The sequence below is a fragment of the Aegilops tauschii genome, chromosome 2 (genome assembly GCF_002575655.3).
Source record: "Aegilops tauschii subsp. strangulata cultivar AL8/78 chromosome 2, Aet v6.0, whole genome shotgun sequence".
In the NCBI taxonomy this organism is placed as follows: Eukaryota; Viridiplantae; Streptophyta; class Magnoliopsida; order Poales; family Poaceae; genus Aegilops; species Aegilops tauschii.
In genome coordinates this window covers 386,826,526-386,841,445 of record NC_053036.3, presented here as the reverse complement: position 1 = coordinate 386,841,445, position 14,920 = coordinate 386,826,526, and the positions used below count along the sequence as shown (strand labels likewise).

General features: G+C 44.3%; 1 protein-coding gene across 1 annotated transcript; it reads left to right on the top strand.

The window, feature by feature from the left end:
* The first annotated feature begins 6,557 nt into the window (after nucleotides 1-6,557).
* LOC109751432 (uncharacterized) lies at nucleotides 6,558-8,055 on the top strand. The gene has a single exon (XM_020310323.3). It carries the CDS (start codon nucleotides 6,740-6,742, stop codon nucleotides 7,523-7,525), a length of 786 nt encoding a protein of 261 aa, XP_020165912.2. The 5' UTR covers nucleotides 6,558-6,739; the 3' UTR covers nucleotides 7,526-8,055.
* The last annotated feature ends 6,865 nt before the right edge of the window (nucleotides 8,056-14,920 follow it).

Below are 14,920 nucleotides of genomic sequence, written 5' to 3'. Positions count from 1 at the left end.
AGGGATTGTGATGGGTACTTGGTATGTTGACTTTTGCGTAGACCTCCCCGGCAACGGCGCCAGAAATGGCTCATTGTCGGGAGTCCAAATCTTGACTTGACCTTGCGTAAGCCTCCGCGGCAACGGCGCCAGAAATCCTTCTTGCTACCTCTTGAGCACTGCGTTGGTTTTCCCTTGAAGAGGAAAGGGTGATGCAGCAAACTAGTGTAAGTATTTCCCTCAGTTTTTGAGAACCAAGTTATCAATCCAGTAGGAGGCTGCGCGCGAGTCCCTCTCACCTACACAAAACAAATAAATCCTCGCAACCAACGCGATAAGGGGTTGTCAATCCCTTCACGGTCACTTACGAGAGTGAGATCTGATAGATATGATAGGATAATATTTTTGGTATTTTTGTGATAAAGATGCAAAGTAAAATAAAAGCAAAGTAAAAAAGCAAAGGAAATAACTAAGTGTTGGAAGATTAATATGATGAAGATAGACCCGGGGGCCATAGGTTTCACTAGTGGCTTCTCTCGAGAGCATAAGTATTTTACGGTGGGTGAACAAATTACTATTGAGCAATTGACAGAATTGAGCATAGTTATGAGAATATCTAGGTATGATCATGTATATAGGCATCACGTCCGAGACAAGTAGACCGACTTCTGCCTGCATCTACTACTATTACTCCACTCATCGACCGCTATCCAGCATGCATCTAGAGTATTAAGTTCATGAAAACAGAGTAACGCCTTAAGCAAGATGACATGATGTAGAGGGATAAATTCATGCAATATGATAAAAACCCCATCTTTTTATCCTCGATGGCAACAATACAATACGTGCCTTGCCGCCCCTACTGTCACTGGGAAAGGACACCGCAAGACTGAACCCAAAGCTAAGCACTTCTCCCATTGCAAGAAAGATCAATCTAGTCGGCCAAACCAAACTGATAATTCGAAGAGACTTGCAAAGATAACCAATCATACATAAAAGAATTCAGAGAAGATTCAAATATTGTTCATTGATAAACTTGATCATAAACCCACAATTCATCGGTCTCAACAAACACACCGCAAAAGAAGATTACATCGAATAGATCTCCACGAGAGAGGGGGAGAACATTGTATTGAGATCCAAAAAGAGAGAAGAAGCCATCTAGCTACTAACTATGGACCCGAAGGTCTGAAGTAAACTACTCACACTTCATCGGAGAGGCTATGGTGTTGATGTAGAAGCCCTCCGTGATGGATGCCCCCCTCAGGCGGAGCTCCAAAACATGCCCCAAGATGGGATCTCGTGGGTACAGAAGGTTGCGACGGTGGGATTAGGTTTTTGGCTCCGTATCTGATCGTTTGGGGGTACGTAGGTATATATAGGAGGAAGAAGTACGTCGGTGGAGCAACAGGGGCCCACGAGGGTGGAGGGCGCGCCCTGGGGGGGTAGGCGCGCCCCCCTACCTCGTGGCCTCCTTCTTTATTTCTTGACATAGGGTCCAAGTCTCCTGGATCATATTCTTCCTAAAAATCACATTCCCGAAGGTTTCATTCCGTTTGGACTCCGTTTGATATTCCTTTTCTGCGAAAATCTGAAATAGGCAAAAAACAGCAATTCTGGGCTCGGCCTCCGGTTAATAGGTTAGTCCCAAAAATAATATAAAAGTGAATAATAAAGCCCAATAATGTCCAAAACAGTAGATAATATAGCATGGAGCAATAAAAAATTATAGATACGTTGGGGACGTATCACTAGGCTCGTCAAGTTTAACCCGAGTATTCTGCGTGTGCAAAACTGGCTTGCACCCGTTGTATGTGAACGTAGAGCTTATCACACCCGATCATCACGTGGTGTCTCAGCACGACGAACTTTCGCAACGGTGCATACTCAGGGAGAACACTTGTACCTTGAAATTTAGTGAGAGATCATCTTATAATGCTACCGTCGATCTAAGCAAAATAAGATGCAGAAAAGATAAACATCACATGCAATCAATATAAGTGATATGATATGGCCATCATCATCTTGTGCCTTTGATCTCCATCTCCAAAGCACCTTCATGATCACCATCGTCACCGGCGAGACACCTTGATCTCCATCGTAGCATCGTTGTCGTCTCGCCAACTATTGCTTCTACGACTATCGCTACCGCTTAGTGATAAAGTAAAGCAATTACATGGCGATTGCATTTCATACAATAAAGCGACAACCATATGGCTCCTGCCAGTTGCCGATAACTCTGTTACAAAACATGATCATCTCATACAATAAAATTTAGCATCATGTCTTGACCATATCACATCACAACATGCCCTGCAAAAACAAGTTAGACGTCCTCTACTTTGTTGTTGCAAGTTTTACGTGGCTGCTATGGGCTGAGCAAGAACCGTTCTTACCTACGCATCAAAACCACAATGATATTTCATCAAGTATGTGTTGTTTTAACCTTCACAAGGACCGAGCGTAGCCACACTCGATTCAATTAAAGTTGGAGAAACTGACACACGCCAGCCACCTGTGTGCGAAGCACGTCGGTAGAACCAGTCTCGCGTAAGCGTACGCGTAATGTCGGTCCGGGCCGCTTCATCCAACAATACCGGAGAATCAAAGTATGACATGCTGGTAAGCAGTATGACTAGTATCGCCCACAACTCACTTGTGTTCTACTCGTGCATATAACATCTACGCATAAACCTGGCTCTGATGCCAATGTTGGGGAACGTAGTAATTTCAAAAAAATTCCTACGCACACGCAAGATCATGGTGATGCATAGCAACGAGAGGGGAGAGTGTTGTCCACGTACCCTCGTAGACCGTAAGCGGAAGCGTTATGACAACGCGGTTGATGTAGTCGTACGTCTTCACGATCGACCGATCCTAGTACCGAACGTACGGCACCTCCGCGATCTGCACACGTTCAGCTCAGTGACGTCCCACGAACTCACGATCCAGTAGAGCTTCGAGGGAGAGTTTCGTCAGCATGACGGCGTGATGACGGTGATGATAAAGCTACCGATGCAGGGCTTCGCCTAAGCACTGCTATGATATGACCGAGGTGGATTATGGTGGAGGGGGCACCGCACACGGCTAAAAGATCAATGATGAACTTGTGTGTTTATGGGGTGCCCCCTTCCCCCGTATATAAAGGAGTGGAGGAGGCCGGCCTCCTAGCGCGCCCCAAGGGGAGTCCTACTCCCACCGGGAGTAGGATTCCACCCCTTCCAAGAGTAGGAGTAGGAGGGAAGGAAGGAGGAGAGAGGGGGAAGGAAAAAGGGGGGCGCCGCCCCCCTTCCTTGTCCAATTCGGACTAGAGGGGGAGGGGGCGCGCGGCATGCCCTGGCCGCCCCTTCCTCTCTCCACCAAGGCCCATGAGGCCCATTACACTCCCCGGGGGGTTCCGGTAACCCCCCGGTACTCCGGTATTCGTCCAAACTCACTCGGAACCCTTCCGAAGTCCCAATATAGTCATCCAATATATCGATCTTTATGTCTCGACCATTTCGAGACTCCTCATCATGTCTGTGATCATATCTGGGACTCCGAACTTCCTTCGGTACATCAAAACACATAAACTCATATTACTGATCATCACCGAACGTTAAGCGTGCGGACCCTACAGGTTCGAGAACTATGTAGACATGACCGAGACTCATCTCCGGTCAATAACCAATAGCGGAACCTGGATGCTCATATCGGTTCCTACATATTCTACGAAGATCTTTATCGGTCAAATCGCATAATAACATACGTTGTTCCCTTTGTCATCGGTATGTTACTTGCCCGAGATTCGATCATCGGTATCTCAATACCTAGTTCAATCTCGTTACCGGTAAGTCTCTTTACTCGTTCCGTAATACATCATCCCGCAACTAACTCATTAGTTGCATTGCTTACAAGGCTTATAGTGATGTGCACTACCGAGAGGGCCCAGAGATACCTCTCCGATAATCGGAGTGACAAATCCTAATCTTGATCTATGCCAACTCAACAAGTACCATCGGAGACACCTGTAGAGCACCTTTATAATCACCCAGTTACGTTGTGACGTTTGGTAGCACACAAAGTGTTCCTCCGGTATTCGGGAGTTGCATAATCTCATAGTCATAGGAACATATATAAGTCATGAAGAAAGCAATAGCAATATACTAAACGATCAAATGCTAAGCTAACGGAATGGGTCAAGTCAATCACATCATTCTCTAATGATGTGATCCCGTTAATCAAATGACAACTCATGTCTATGGTTAGGAAACTTAACCATCTTTGATTCAACGAGCTAGTCAAGTAGAGGCATACTAGCGACACTCTGTTTGTCTACGTATTCACACATGTACTAAATTTCCGGTTAATACAATTCTAGCATGAATAATAAATATTTATCATCATATAAGGAAATATAAATAACAACTTTATTATTGCCTCTAGGGCATATTTCCTTCAAAAATATCCACACTTTGTCAGGTAATGAGTTTGCAACGTCTTGTACAATTATGGCATCCATTGTGATAACATATTATGCGTAAAAACTATTGATGTGGAAGTCGTTAAGTATATTTGGAATAATACTTCATATGTCTTGCCTTATAGATCAAAATAGCTTCTAAATATTACTAAAAATTCCGACCAACAAGTTTAAATCTCCGTGGATCACATGAATCAACAAACTAGAAGGTGTCGCACGCTGATATGTTTGATAACATTTGATATTTCTTCAAGGATATACCATTTCCTTTTTGGTTGGTGCAATGGGGTTTTTGATCGTCGTCCTTTATTATTGATTTCCTGCACGTGTCTAAAGCATGCATGGGTAAATATGTGTTTTAGTTTTTGGGAGGCGTATGAAGCAATTGCTTAGAATTGATACACATTATGGATGTCTATTAATTGTAAATGTGTTGACATGGAAGGCGATTGCTTCACGACCTCTAATCCCCTAGAACCACAAACATTGGGTTGGCCCGTGGTGCCGCCCATGATGTGAATAGCAAAAATACGGACCACCGTGGCCAGGAAAATCTGACAGTCAGTGCCAACCAAAGCATTTTGTCATGTGGTACCACCGAAGGATCATTCTACATTTGACCCTGATAGAATGGGCTAAGAAAACAGGCGCAACACAAAACAACGTGAAGCAAACAAGACACTCTACAACAAGTGTCAACCAAAGCATTTTTGCCGCGTGGTACTGCTGGTGGGTCCAGCCCTGACAGAATAGTCCTAAAGAACGTCCACACCATAAAAGTAATGTTAAGGAACCGGGGAAGCCTTGGGTGGCTACATTTTAAACCACATAGAGTATGTTTTTACAGTGCACACCATCCCTGCATTAACATTATACTAAAAACCACCCCTAATTAGGGAGGTCGTTGCACATAAAAAATGAATTCTTAGAAAAGAAAGCTTGTACACAATCATAAATGGTTTGCTGAGTGGACGGCCAATGTTTCATAAAAAATGGCAAACTCGACATAGATCTCAAGAAACCCATTATTGTAGAATGTGATAGCTCTTTTGTGGTCTCCCTTCTTGCAAATGATTTTCTTGATAGGTCCCCTTTTATTGATCTTAAGAGGGAAGCACTGAGCATTATGGTTTATGAAGCTTAATTTTTTTTTAAGATCTTCAAGATCAATCGCCAGGCAAACACGGCGGTTCATGAAATTGCCAAGTTTAGTTTTGACAATAGGTCGGACGATTTCTTTATTATACTATTCCGCCTTGCGTGGCGTATGCTGTAATGAACGATGTTTTAAGTTGATTAATATATGAGAGTGTATTTCAAAAGGAAATGGCAAACTCTGTTGTCAACAATTAGTTTTAAGCTTATGATGGTGGTGTGGGTTGGATCCTAGGGACCCGGTTGTAATTTCTTTATTCTGTGGGGTTCTCTGTATTATTGCTCATCTTTTAATATAGTCTGTGATCATTTTTGAAAAAAAAAATAGTTTTCAAGTTTATCAAACTTGCTAATCTAAATGTACAACAGTCAAGCTGAATAGTGTTGGCTTTCAGTTAAATAGTATCAATAAAGTGGTGATTATAAACAATCATTTTTACGAACAATCGTATAGCCCACTTGTTATAATCTTCCTATTTTTCCATTATAAAATACTGCATATATGCATACCAAAATTTGAAGTGATGGTTATAAATAATCTTCCCCCGCAAAAAGAAAAATCTTTGCTTTGAATGCTACGATGAGTCTAGAACCTACTCGCGGTAAGTGGGCCCGGTACACTAGAAGGTGCCAAAAATGAAAAGAAAAACATTGCTGTGAGCTTGCTGACGTATTTCTACCGTTCGTCCGTCATCTTTTCTTTTATCTGCCCTCCGTCACCTTCTGACTTGTAGTAGAGGGGGTCAAACTCGAGTCATAAAATCCGTTGGCCTTCTCCAACCGCAAAAAGAGCAAGCGTCCAAGGCCGCCATGAACGCGCGGTTCCAAAGAAAAAGTTCAGTTAAAGTTTTTCTCGCGGAGCGAGCGGGAAGAAGAGGCCAAGCGCCCAAGCCTCTGGAAGTCTGCATCCTTAGCCGTTAAGCAGAGCAGTGCATGCCTAAGTCGGTTTCGCTTCGCTTGACGCTCCCTTTATTTATTACACTTTCGTGTTGAAGCCCGATTTGCCTCCGCTGCACCGTTTTAATGGCTGTTTAGACTAATATAAGTAATTGCTGGCTTAATCCGAGTTTGCTTCTTCCTCCGCCGTGCCTTGGTTGATCGCGTCGAGGTTTTAAGGAACGGGGAGTATAAATTGCACCCGACATGCTTCCCCTGCAAAAGCTGCTGTGTGTGTCTGAACGCGTGCGAACCTACAGAGCAATGCTGACGCCGCCGACGACGTTCCCGGCGGCTGGGGCGCTCTCGGAGCAGGCCGAGACCGCGGCTATCGTGTCCGCCCTCACGCACGTCATCGCCAGCGGCCGCGGCCCGCCGGCGCCCGCGCCACCGCTGGTCATGCCGTGCCACCCGGGTGTCCAGCAGCTCGGCGCGTCCACGTCGTCCCGAGGAACAGAGGCGCCGCCGCGCAAGTATCGCGGCGTGAGGCGGCGGCCGTGGGGCAAATGGGCGGCTGAGATCCGTGACCCACAGAAGGCGGCGCGGGTGTGGCTTGGCACGTTCGCCACCGCCGAGGACGCGGCGCGCGCGTACGACGCCGCCGCGCTCCGCTTCCGCGGGAGCCGCGCCAAGCTCAACTTCCCCGAGGACGCTGCGGCCGCCACCGCGCGCCGCGCCAGGGATGCCGCGACGGCCGCGGCGGCGGCGTCCTCGAAGCCGGCCGCGCTGCTGGAGTCGCAGGACGGCGACGTCATGGACTACCTGGACTACTCCAAGATCCTCGCGGAGCCGGAGCCGAGCAACGTGATGGGCCGACTGTTGGGCGGCGACGGGAACGGACGGTTCCTGGGGTCGTGGAGCATCGGGACGTCGCCGGCGTCGTCTGCGTCGAGCGCGTCGCTCGCCGGGGCAGGACCCGCCTCCGCTGCTCTGTTTCAGTGCGGCAGCGGCTTGAAGCAGAGCAGTGAGAGTTCGTCGCATAGGGGTTACTAGCCAAAGGTTGTCAACCTCTTAGGGAGAGAAGCGTGGGCGATTCCCGATGATAAACGAGCAAAAGAGAAGACCGGCGAAATTTCCCGCCTTTCGGTGCGCGTCGTACTTCACACTTTCATCCTATGCATGCATAAGTTCTGTCACATCGTGAGCAGCAAGTCAGATGGGGGTTGGGGGGCCAGCGAAGGTCACTTTCTTGGACTGATGAGCCAGAGCCGAGAGATGTGGAATTTTGGGTTCAATTGCATTCATCAGCAAGCAACTAAAGACGAAGATTTATGATTTTCTTTTAGTAGTGCCATGTAGGTTCTTGGTTTTCATCGAGGTCAGTTTCTAAACTGAAGCTCTCTAACTCAGCTAGCTAGCAAAGTTACTAGAGCTAGATAGTGTTCATTTTAAATTACTTCCAGGAGGAAAATAAATCATCTATAATGAACAAGATGCATTAGTTATCCATTTATTCGTAATGATGTGTTGTATATAAAGGTGTTGTATGGACTAAGAGTATTATTTCTTAGCTTTGCTTTTCATTCCCCGTTCTGGCTCGCTTGTGATTTCAAATCTCATAGGGATTGTTTGGGATTTGGAATATTTCCCTGAAGAATAAGGCAGATTGAGAAAATTAAGGCTAGACAGAGGTTTAGAGGGAGATAGGAACACTACCTGTTTTTAGGCCGTGGCTAATTAGAGGAGGAGAAAAAAGATGGTTCATGTCTTGGATGGGGATGAGGCACCTGTTACAGATAATTAAAGGATGAGCACAATTACAGTAGATTGCTATAAGAACCTTTTCAAATGGGAACCTAGACCCAACATTAATTTGAAAGCAGATTTCTTTAATGATAATGAAAAGGTTTCTGGAGAGGGAAATTCTAGGTTAGAGGCTAGGTTTTCTGAGGAGGAGATAAAAATGCAGTGTTTGGTTCTTACTCAGATGGGCCCCTGGGCATGATGGCTTGCCCTTTATGTTTTATCTGGAATTCTGGGATATAGTCAAGGATGACCTGAGTAAAATGTTTGATGCTTGGTTTGATGGGGAGTTAGACATCTTTAGACTTAATTTTGCTATGATTACATTAATCCCCAAAGAGAATGGTCTAGGACTATGAATAAATTTAGGCCAATTAGTTTACTTAATTGTTGTTTCAATTTTTTTACTGAAGTCTTGACAAATAGGCTTCCTCTCATTATTGGGATGCTTATTTCTAAATTCCAACATGCTTTTGTGAGAGGAAGGTTTATTTTACAAAGTGTGGTTATAACACATGAAATAGTTCATGTTGTCCACTCCTCTGGCAGGAACGGATTGGTGTTTAAAATTGACTATGAGAAGGCTTATGATAAACTACATTTAGATTTTTTGTATGAAATGTTAGCTCTTATGGGTTTTGGGGCCAGGTGGTTAGGGTGGATTAGAAACTTAACTAGGAATGGCTCTATGGGGGTCAAGCTAAATTGGGAAGAGAGTGATTTTTCCTTACTTGAAAGGTCTGTGACAGGGGGAATCCCTTGTACCCTCTCCTGTTTAATTTGGTGGTAGATGTTTTCTCTAGGATGCTAGTAAAAGGTTCACAAGTTCAGTTGGTAAGAGGGTTGTGTCCTGAGTTGGTTAGGGGTGGTGCTATGTGTTTATAGTATGCTGATGATACCTTGCTTTTTTTGAGAATGACAGTAGAGTAGCTCTAAACTTGAAGTGTATTTTGACCTATTTTGAGGAGGCCTCTGGTGTGAGAATGAACTACCATAAGTGTGCTCTAGTTCCAATTAATATGGAGGCTGCAGAGCTAGATATTTTTGTTGAGATTTTCCAATGCATTGGGGGGGGGGGGGGTTCCCTATTAAATATTTGGGCATACCCCTTCATTATGATATCTCGAGTAGAGAAGATTTGCAGTACTTGGTAGATAAGATTCTGGCTAGGATAGTTGGGTGGAGAGGCAAGTTGCTATCATATCTAGGGAAGATTATTATGATTAAGTCTTGTTCGGCTAGCATCCCTTTATATCTTTTATCCTTTTCTAAATTTCCTACGTGGGCCATAACTCTGATTAACTCACATATGGCCAACTGCTTGTGAAGTGACAGTGAGGGGCACATAAGATTCATTTAGCAAATTGGACATCTATCTGTATGAAGAAGGAATATGGTGGCATGGGGTTTCTGAACCTACAATATATGAACCTCTGCCTGGCTGGGGCTTGGGTTAAAAGATATATTGTAGGGGAGGGTCCTTGTTGAAAAGTAGTTGATAGCAAGTCTAATACTAGGAACCCTAATATATTGTGTTGTCACGATAATCACCCATCCCAGTTCCGGAGGAGTTTTCAGTGGGCTCTACAGGCAGTGAGGCTGGGTTGTAAATGGAAAGTGGGTAATGGTAGGTCAGTTAGGTTTTGAATGATATTTGGCATGGAAATGCCCCCTGGCTACCCAGTTTTGGGATTTGTTTCCTGATTCAAGAGAAGAACAAAACTTTTGCTAAACTTTGGGATGGTGTGGATCTCAAATGCACATTTAGGAGGAACTTCTCTCATGGTCTAATGAGCTAGTGGCTAGATTTAATTAGTATTATTAAACTTACTCCTTTAAGTGGTGAGGAGGATTTCTAATTTCACATATGATTCCAAAGGGGTCTACTCTACTAAATCATTGTATGTAGTGATTAACTTTAGGGGGTGCAGCCTGTGTTCCTACCTGTTGTGTGGAGCATCAAGGTACCCCCTAAGGTGCAGTGTTTCTTGTGGTTGTTCTCACAGAACAAGATATTTAACTGTAATACCTTGAGGAAAAGAGGTACGGCTAAACATTTGGAATGTGTTCATTATAAAGAAATAGAATCAGTTTACCACCTATTCTTTGAATGTATTGTAGCTAAACAGGTCTGGTTGATTGTGCAGAAAGTTTTTCAAGTAGTTGTGGTTGATTCTGAGTGTGTAGCTAGGTGTTGGTTGTGTAATAAGAGAAAATACACTTGGATATTGTCACTTTTGTGATCCTGTAGGGATTGTGGAATGCCAGGAATGCTATTGTGTTTAGTAGATGTTCCTGGATATCTATGAAATATGTTCTGGGATTGATCTCCCGCTACTTGAGAGACTGGAAAAGGTGTCCAAGGAGCTGCAGGAAGGGATGCCGATGATATTTCAAAAAGAGCAGTGGGAGACCTAAAAGCACGATTTGCACTAGAGCGAGACTGATGTGGTGCAAAAATGGTTTTAGGCAGGTTTCGTGGAAGGAGGCGATAGGGGGCGCGACACATGGAGGCAGGACATCGCTGGAGTACCAGAAGCTATATCCCAAGGAGGAAGACTCAATCCATGTGGTGTTCCCCAGCTGCTAGTTAGTTTGACTTCCCCTCCCCCCGAATTGGCATGCGTGCCTATTTTGGGGCCTGGTGTGTAAGCAAGTGCGACTTGGGTGTAAAATGTGGTGCTTGTTTAGTTCACTAGGTTTTGAGACTAGGTAAGAGAAGTGTCAGACTCCGATATGTTTCTTTCCTGATATGAAATGGAACCGGGGGAGAGCCCCTGATTATCGGGAAAAAAATCCCTAAAGAATAATCAACTAATTTGATTAAATTTCACAACAAGAATTGGACCACTCTGGCATCTCGAAATATTTATGGCTAGTGGCCTAGTCCTTAAAATTAATCAATGAACTTGATTAAATTTCACAAAAATGTCACGCGCTAGTGGGCTTGCTAACATGTGTGACACACCATAAATGGCTACTCTAAGACCACTCACAATAAGAAGTCATTTACCACATCTCTTACTGCATAGTAAGTGTTTACAGAAAACCATCCCATTGCATTTTATTATACTTGGCCACAAGATTAATTATCTGAGTCAAATTGGATGATATCACATTTTATTGCATACAAGTGTGTGTAGAGACCCTATCTAAACGAGAGATGGCTTCATTATCTCTTCTCATCAATTACACGTCACATTGACATAAATCTAACACCAACGGATAAGAGATGGCACGACTGTGAAGCAATAGGAGCGATCTAAGAGGCTAAAGGACAACTTTGATCAATGCGATAATGTGTCATATCTTCCATACTTCAAGTATGTAGTAGAACACGTAGGATTGATATGGATTAGAAGGCCCACTAACCCCTGGAGGTTTCTCTAGGGGAATCACATATCCACAGCCTCAAAATCCATTTTGGAGTGCACTCCAAATATTATTGGAGGCTGTGCGGCTACTTGCAAATTTGGATTCGTCATATCTTAGTATTTAAAAAATATGAATTTTTTGTTTGCATATACTCAAAATGTATACTCGTGTTTGGCAATGAAATTTAAACTTTGACTGATTGACATCAAACACTTCAAAGTACATAATTTCACATATAAAAGGGGAAATTACTCCTATAAAGGATACTGAAGTACCCGCCTCCGCGTGTGAGAGTGCCCTCCACGCCTGGGCCTCACAGGACCATCCGGTCTCTGCGGCTGCCTCGCACTCGATCGGTTTCCCTCGGGGGTCCATGACAGGTGGGCCACGGGTGCAATCTGGACCACCTCTCAATGGCGGGTTTCGTCGTGACCACGTGTGCCGGATCGTGCGCTGGTCCATGCACGACGGGCGAGACGGTTCAGCCTGTCAGTATCTTCACCCACTGTTGGGCTGGTTCGATCGCACAAGGCAGGCGTGGTCATGCGCCCGGCAAGGCGTGTTGCATGCCCAGCCTTGCCGTGTGGGGTTGTGACGGCAAGGAGTCATGAGGGCTAGATAGCCGGTCATGAGGGCCATCCGGCCAGGGGCGTGATCGCGAGCTAGGCGGTCATGAGGTCCATCCGACTAGGGATTCCGCTATCACCATTTGACATTTTTCGTTTGAGATTTTGAGTTTGCGGTTTTTCTGTTTCCTAGGGTGTTTCGGCTAACTAGGAACGGTTCGACATCGACAACACTGCCGCTCAAATTCGCCAAGGATTCGACATCGGCCACGTTCACCTTATTGACAACCTAACCATAAGCAAGAACGGTAACATCTATATCATCTTGGTATCGTGGTATCCCATCATTATATCATCGGGGGCTCTGCACTCGAAGAAACACCCTCGGCCCACGAGATCATGGCCATAATCGCCCCATGGACCGAGCCCTTGCTTGCCTACCTCCTATGACAAGAACTCCCCAATGACCAGACGGAGGTGCTACCTCTTGAGCACTGCATTGGTTTTCCCTTGAAGAGGAAAGGGTGATGCAGTAAAGTAGCGTAAGTATTTCCCTCAGTTTTTGAGAACCAAGGTATCAATCCAGTAGGAGACCACGCGCGAGTCCCACGCACCTACACAAACAAATAAGAACCTCGCAACCAACGCGATAAAGGGGTTGCCAATCCCTTCACGGTCACTTACGAGAGTGAGATCTGATAGATATGATAGGATAATATTTTTGGTATTTTTATGATAAGGATAAATAAGATGCAAAGTAAAATAAACGGCAATAGAAATAGCTAAGTGTTGGAAGATTAATATGATGGAAAATAGACCCGGGGGCCATAGGTTTCACTAGTGGATTCTCTCAAGAGCATAAGTATTACGGTGAGTAAACGAATTACTGTCGAGCAATTGATAGAATTGAGCATAGTTATGAGAATATCTAGGTATGATCATGTATATAGGCATCACGTCCATGACAAGTAGACCGAAACGATTCTGCATCTACTACTATTACTCCACACATCGCATCTAGAGTATCAAGTTCATAAGAACAGAGTAATGCTTTAAGTAAGATGACATGATGTAGAGGGATAAACTCATGCAATATGATGTAAACCCCATCTTTTTATCCTCTATGGCAACAATACAATACGTGTCGTTTCCCTTTCTGTCACTGGGATCCAGCACCGCGAGATTGAACCCAACGCTAAGCACTTCTCCCATTGCAAGAAAGATCAATCTAGTAGGCCAAACCAAACTGATAATTCGAAGAGACTTGCAAAGATAACCAATCATACACAAAAGAATTCAGAGGAGATTCAAATATTGTTCATAGATAAACTTGATCATAAACCCACAATTCATCGGATCTCGACAAACACACCGCAAAAGAAGATTACATCGAATAGATCTCCAAGAAGATCGAGGAGAACTTTGTATTGAGATCCAAAGAGAGAGAAGAAGCCATCTAGCTAATAACTATGGACCCGAAGGTCTGACGTAAACTACTCACACATCATCGGAGAGGCTATGGTGTTGATGTAGAAGCCCTCCGTGATCGATGCCCTCTCCGGCGGAGCGCCGGAAAAGGCCCCAAGATGGGATCTCACGGGTACAGAAGGTTGCGGTGGTGGAAATAGGGTTTTGGCTCCATATATGATCGTTTGGGGGTACGTAGGTATATATAGGAGGAAGAGGTACGTCGGTGGAGCAACGAGGGGCCCACGAGGGTGGAGGGCGCGCCTAGGGTGGTAGGCGCGCCCCCTACCCCGTTCCTTCCTCGTTGATTGCTTTACGTAGACTCCAAGTCCTCTGGATCACGTTTGTTCCAAAAATCACGTTCCCGAAGGTTTCATTCCGTTTGGACTCCATTTGATATCCTTTTCCTCCGAAACACTGAAATAGGCAAAAAAACAGCAATTTGGGTTGGGCCTCCGGTTAATAGGTTAGTCCCAAAAATAATATAAAAGTGTATAATAAAGCCCAATAAACATCCAAAACAGAATATAATATAGCATGGAACAATAAAAAATTATAGATACGTTGGAGACGTATCAAGCATCCCCAAGCTTAATTCCTGCTCGTCCTCGAGTAGGTTAATGATAAAAACATAATTTTTGATGTGGAATGCTACTTGGCATAATTTCAATGTAATTCTCTTAATTGTGGTATGAATATTCAGATCCGAAAGATTCAAGATAAAAGTTTAATATTGACATAAAAGTAATAATACTTCAAGCATACTAACTAAGCAATTATGTCTTCTCAAAATAACATGGCCAAAGAAAGTTCATCCCTACAAAATCATATAGTTTGGTCATGCTCCATTTTCGTCACACAAGAATGCTCTCATCATGCACAACCCCGATGACAAGCCAAGCAATTGTTTTATACTCTAGTAATCTCAAACTTTTTTTCAACTTTCACGCAATACATGAGCGTGAGCCATGGATATAGCACTATGGGTGGAATAGAATATAATGATGGGGGTTATGTGGAGAAGACAAAAAAGGAGAAAGTCTCACATCAATGCGGCTAATCAACAGGCTATGGAGATGCCCATCAATTGATGTTAATGTGAGGAGTAGGGATTGCCATGAAACAGATGCACTAGAGCTATAAAATGTATGAAAGCTCAACAAAGGAAACTAAGTGGGTGTGCATCCAACTTGCTTGCTCACGAAGACCTAGGGCATTTGAGGAAGCCCATTGTTGG

Coding starts and splice junctions, on each gene's coding strand:
- LOC109751432 (XM_020310323.3), top strand. CDS start 6,740: ATGCTTCCCCTGCAAAAGCTGCTGTGTGTGTCTGAACGCGTGCGAACC.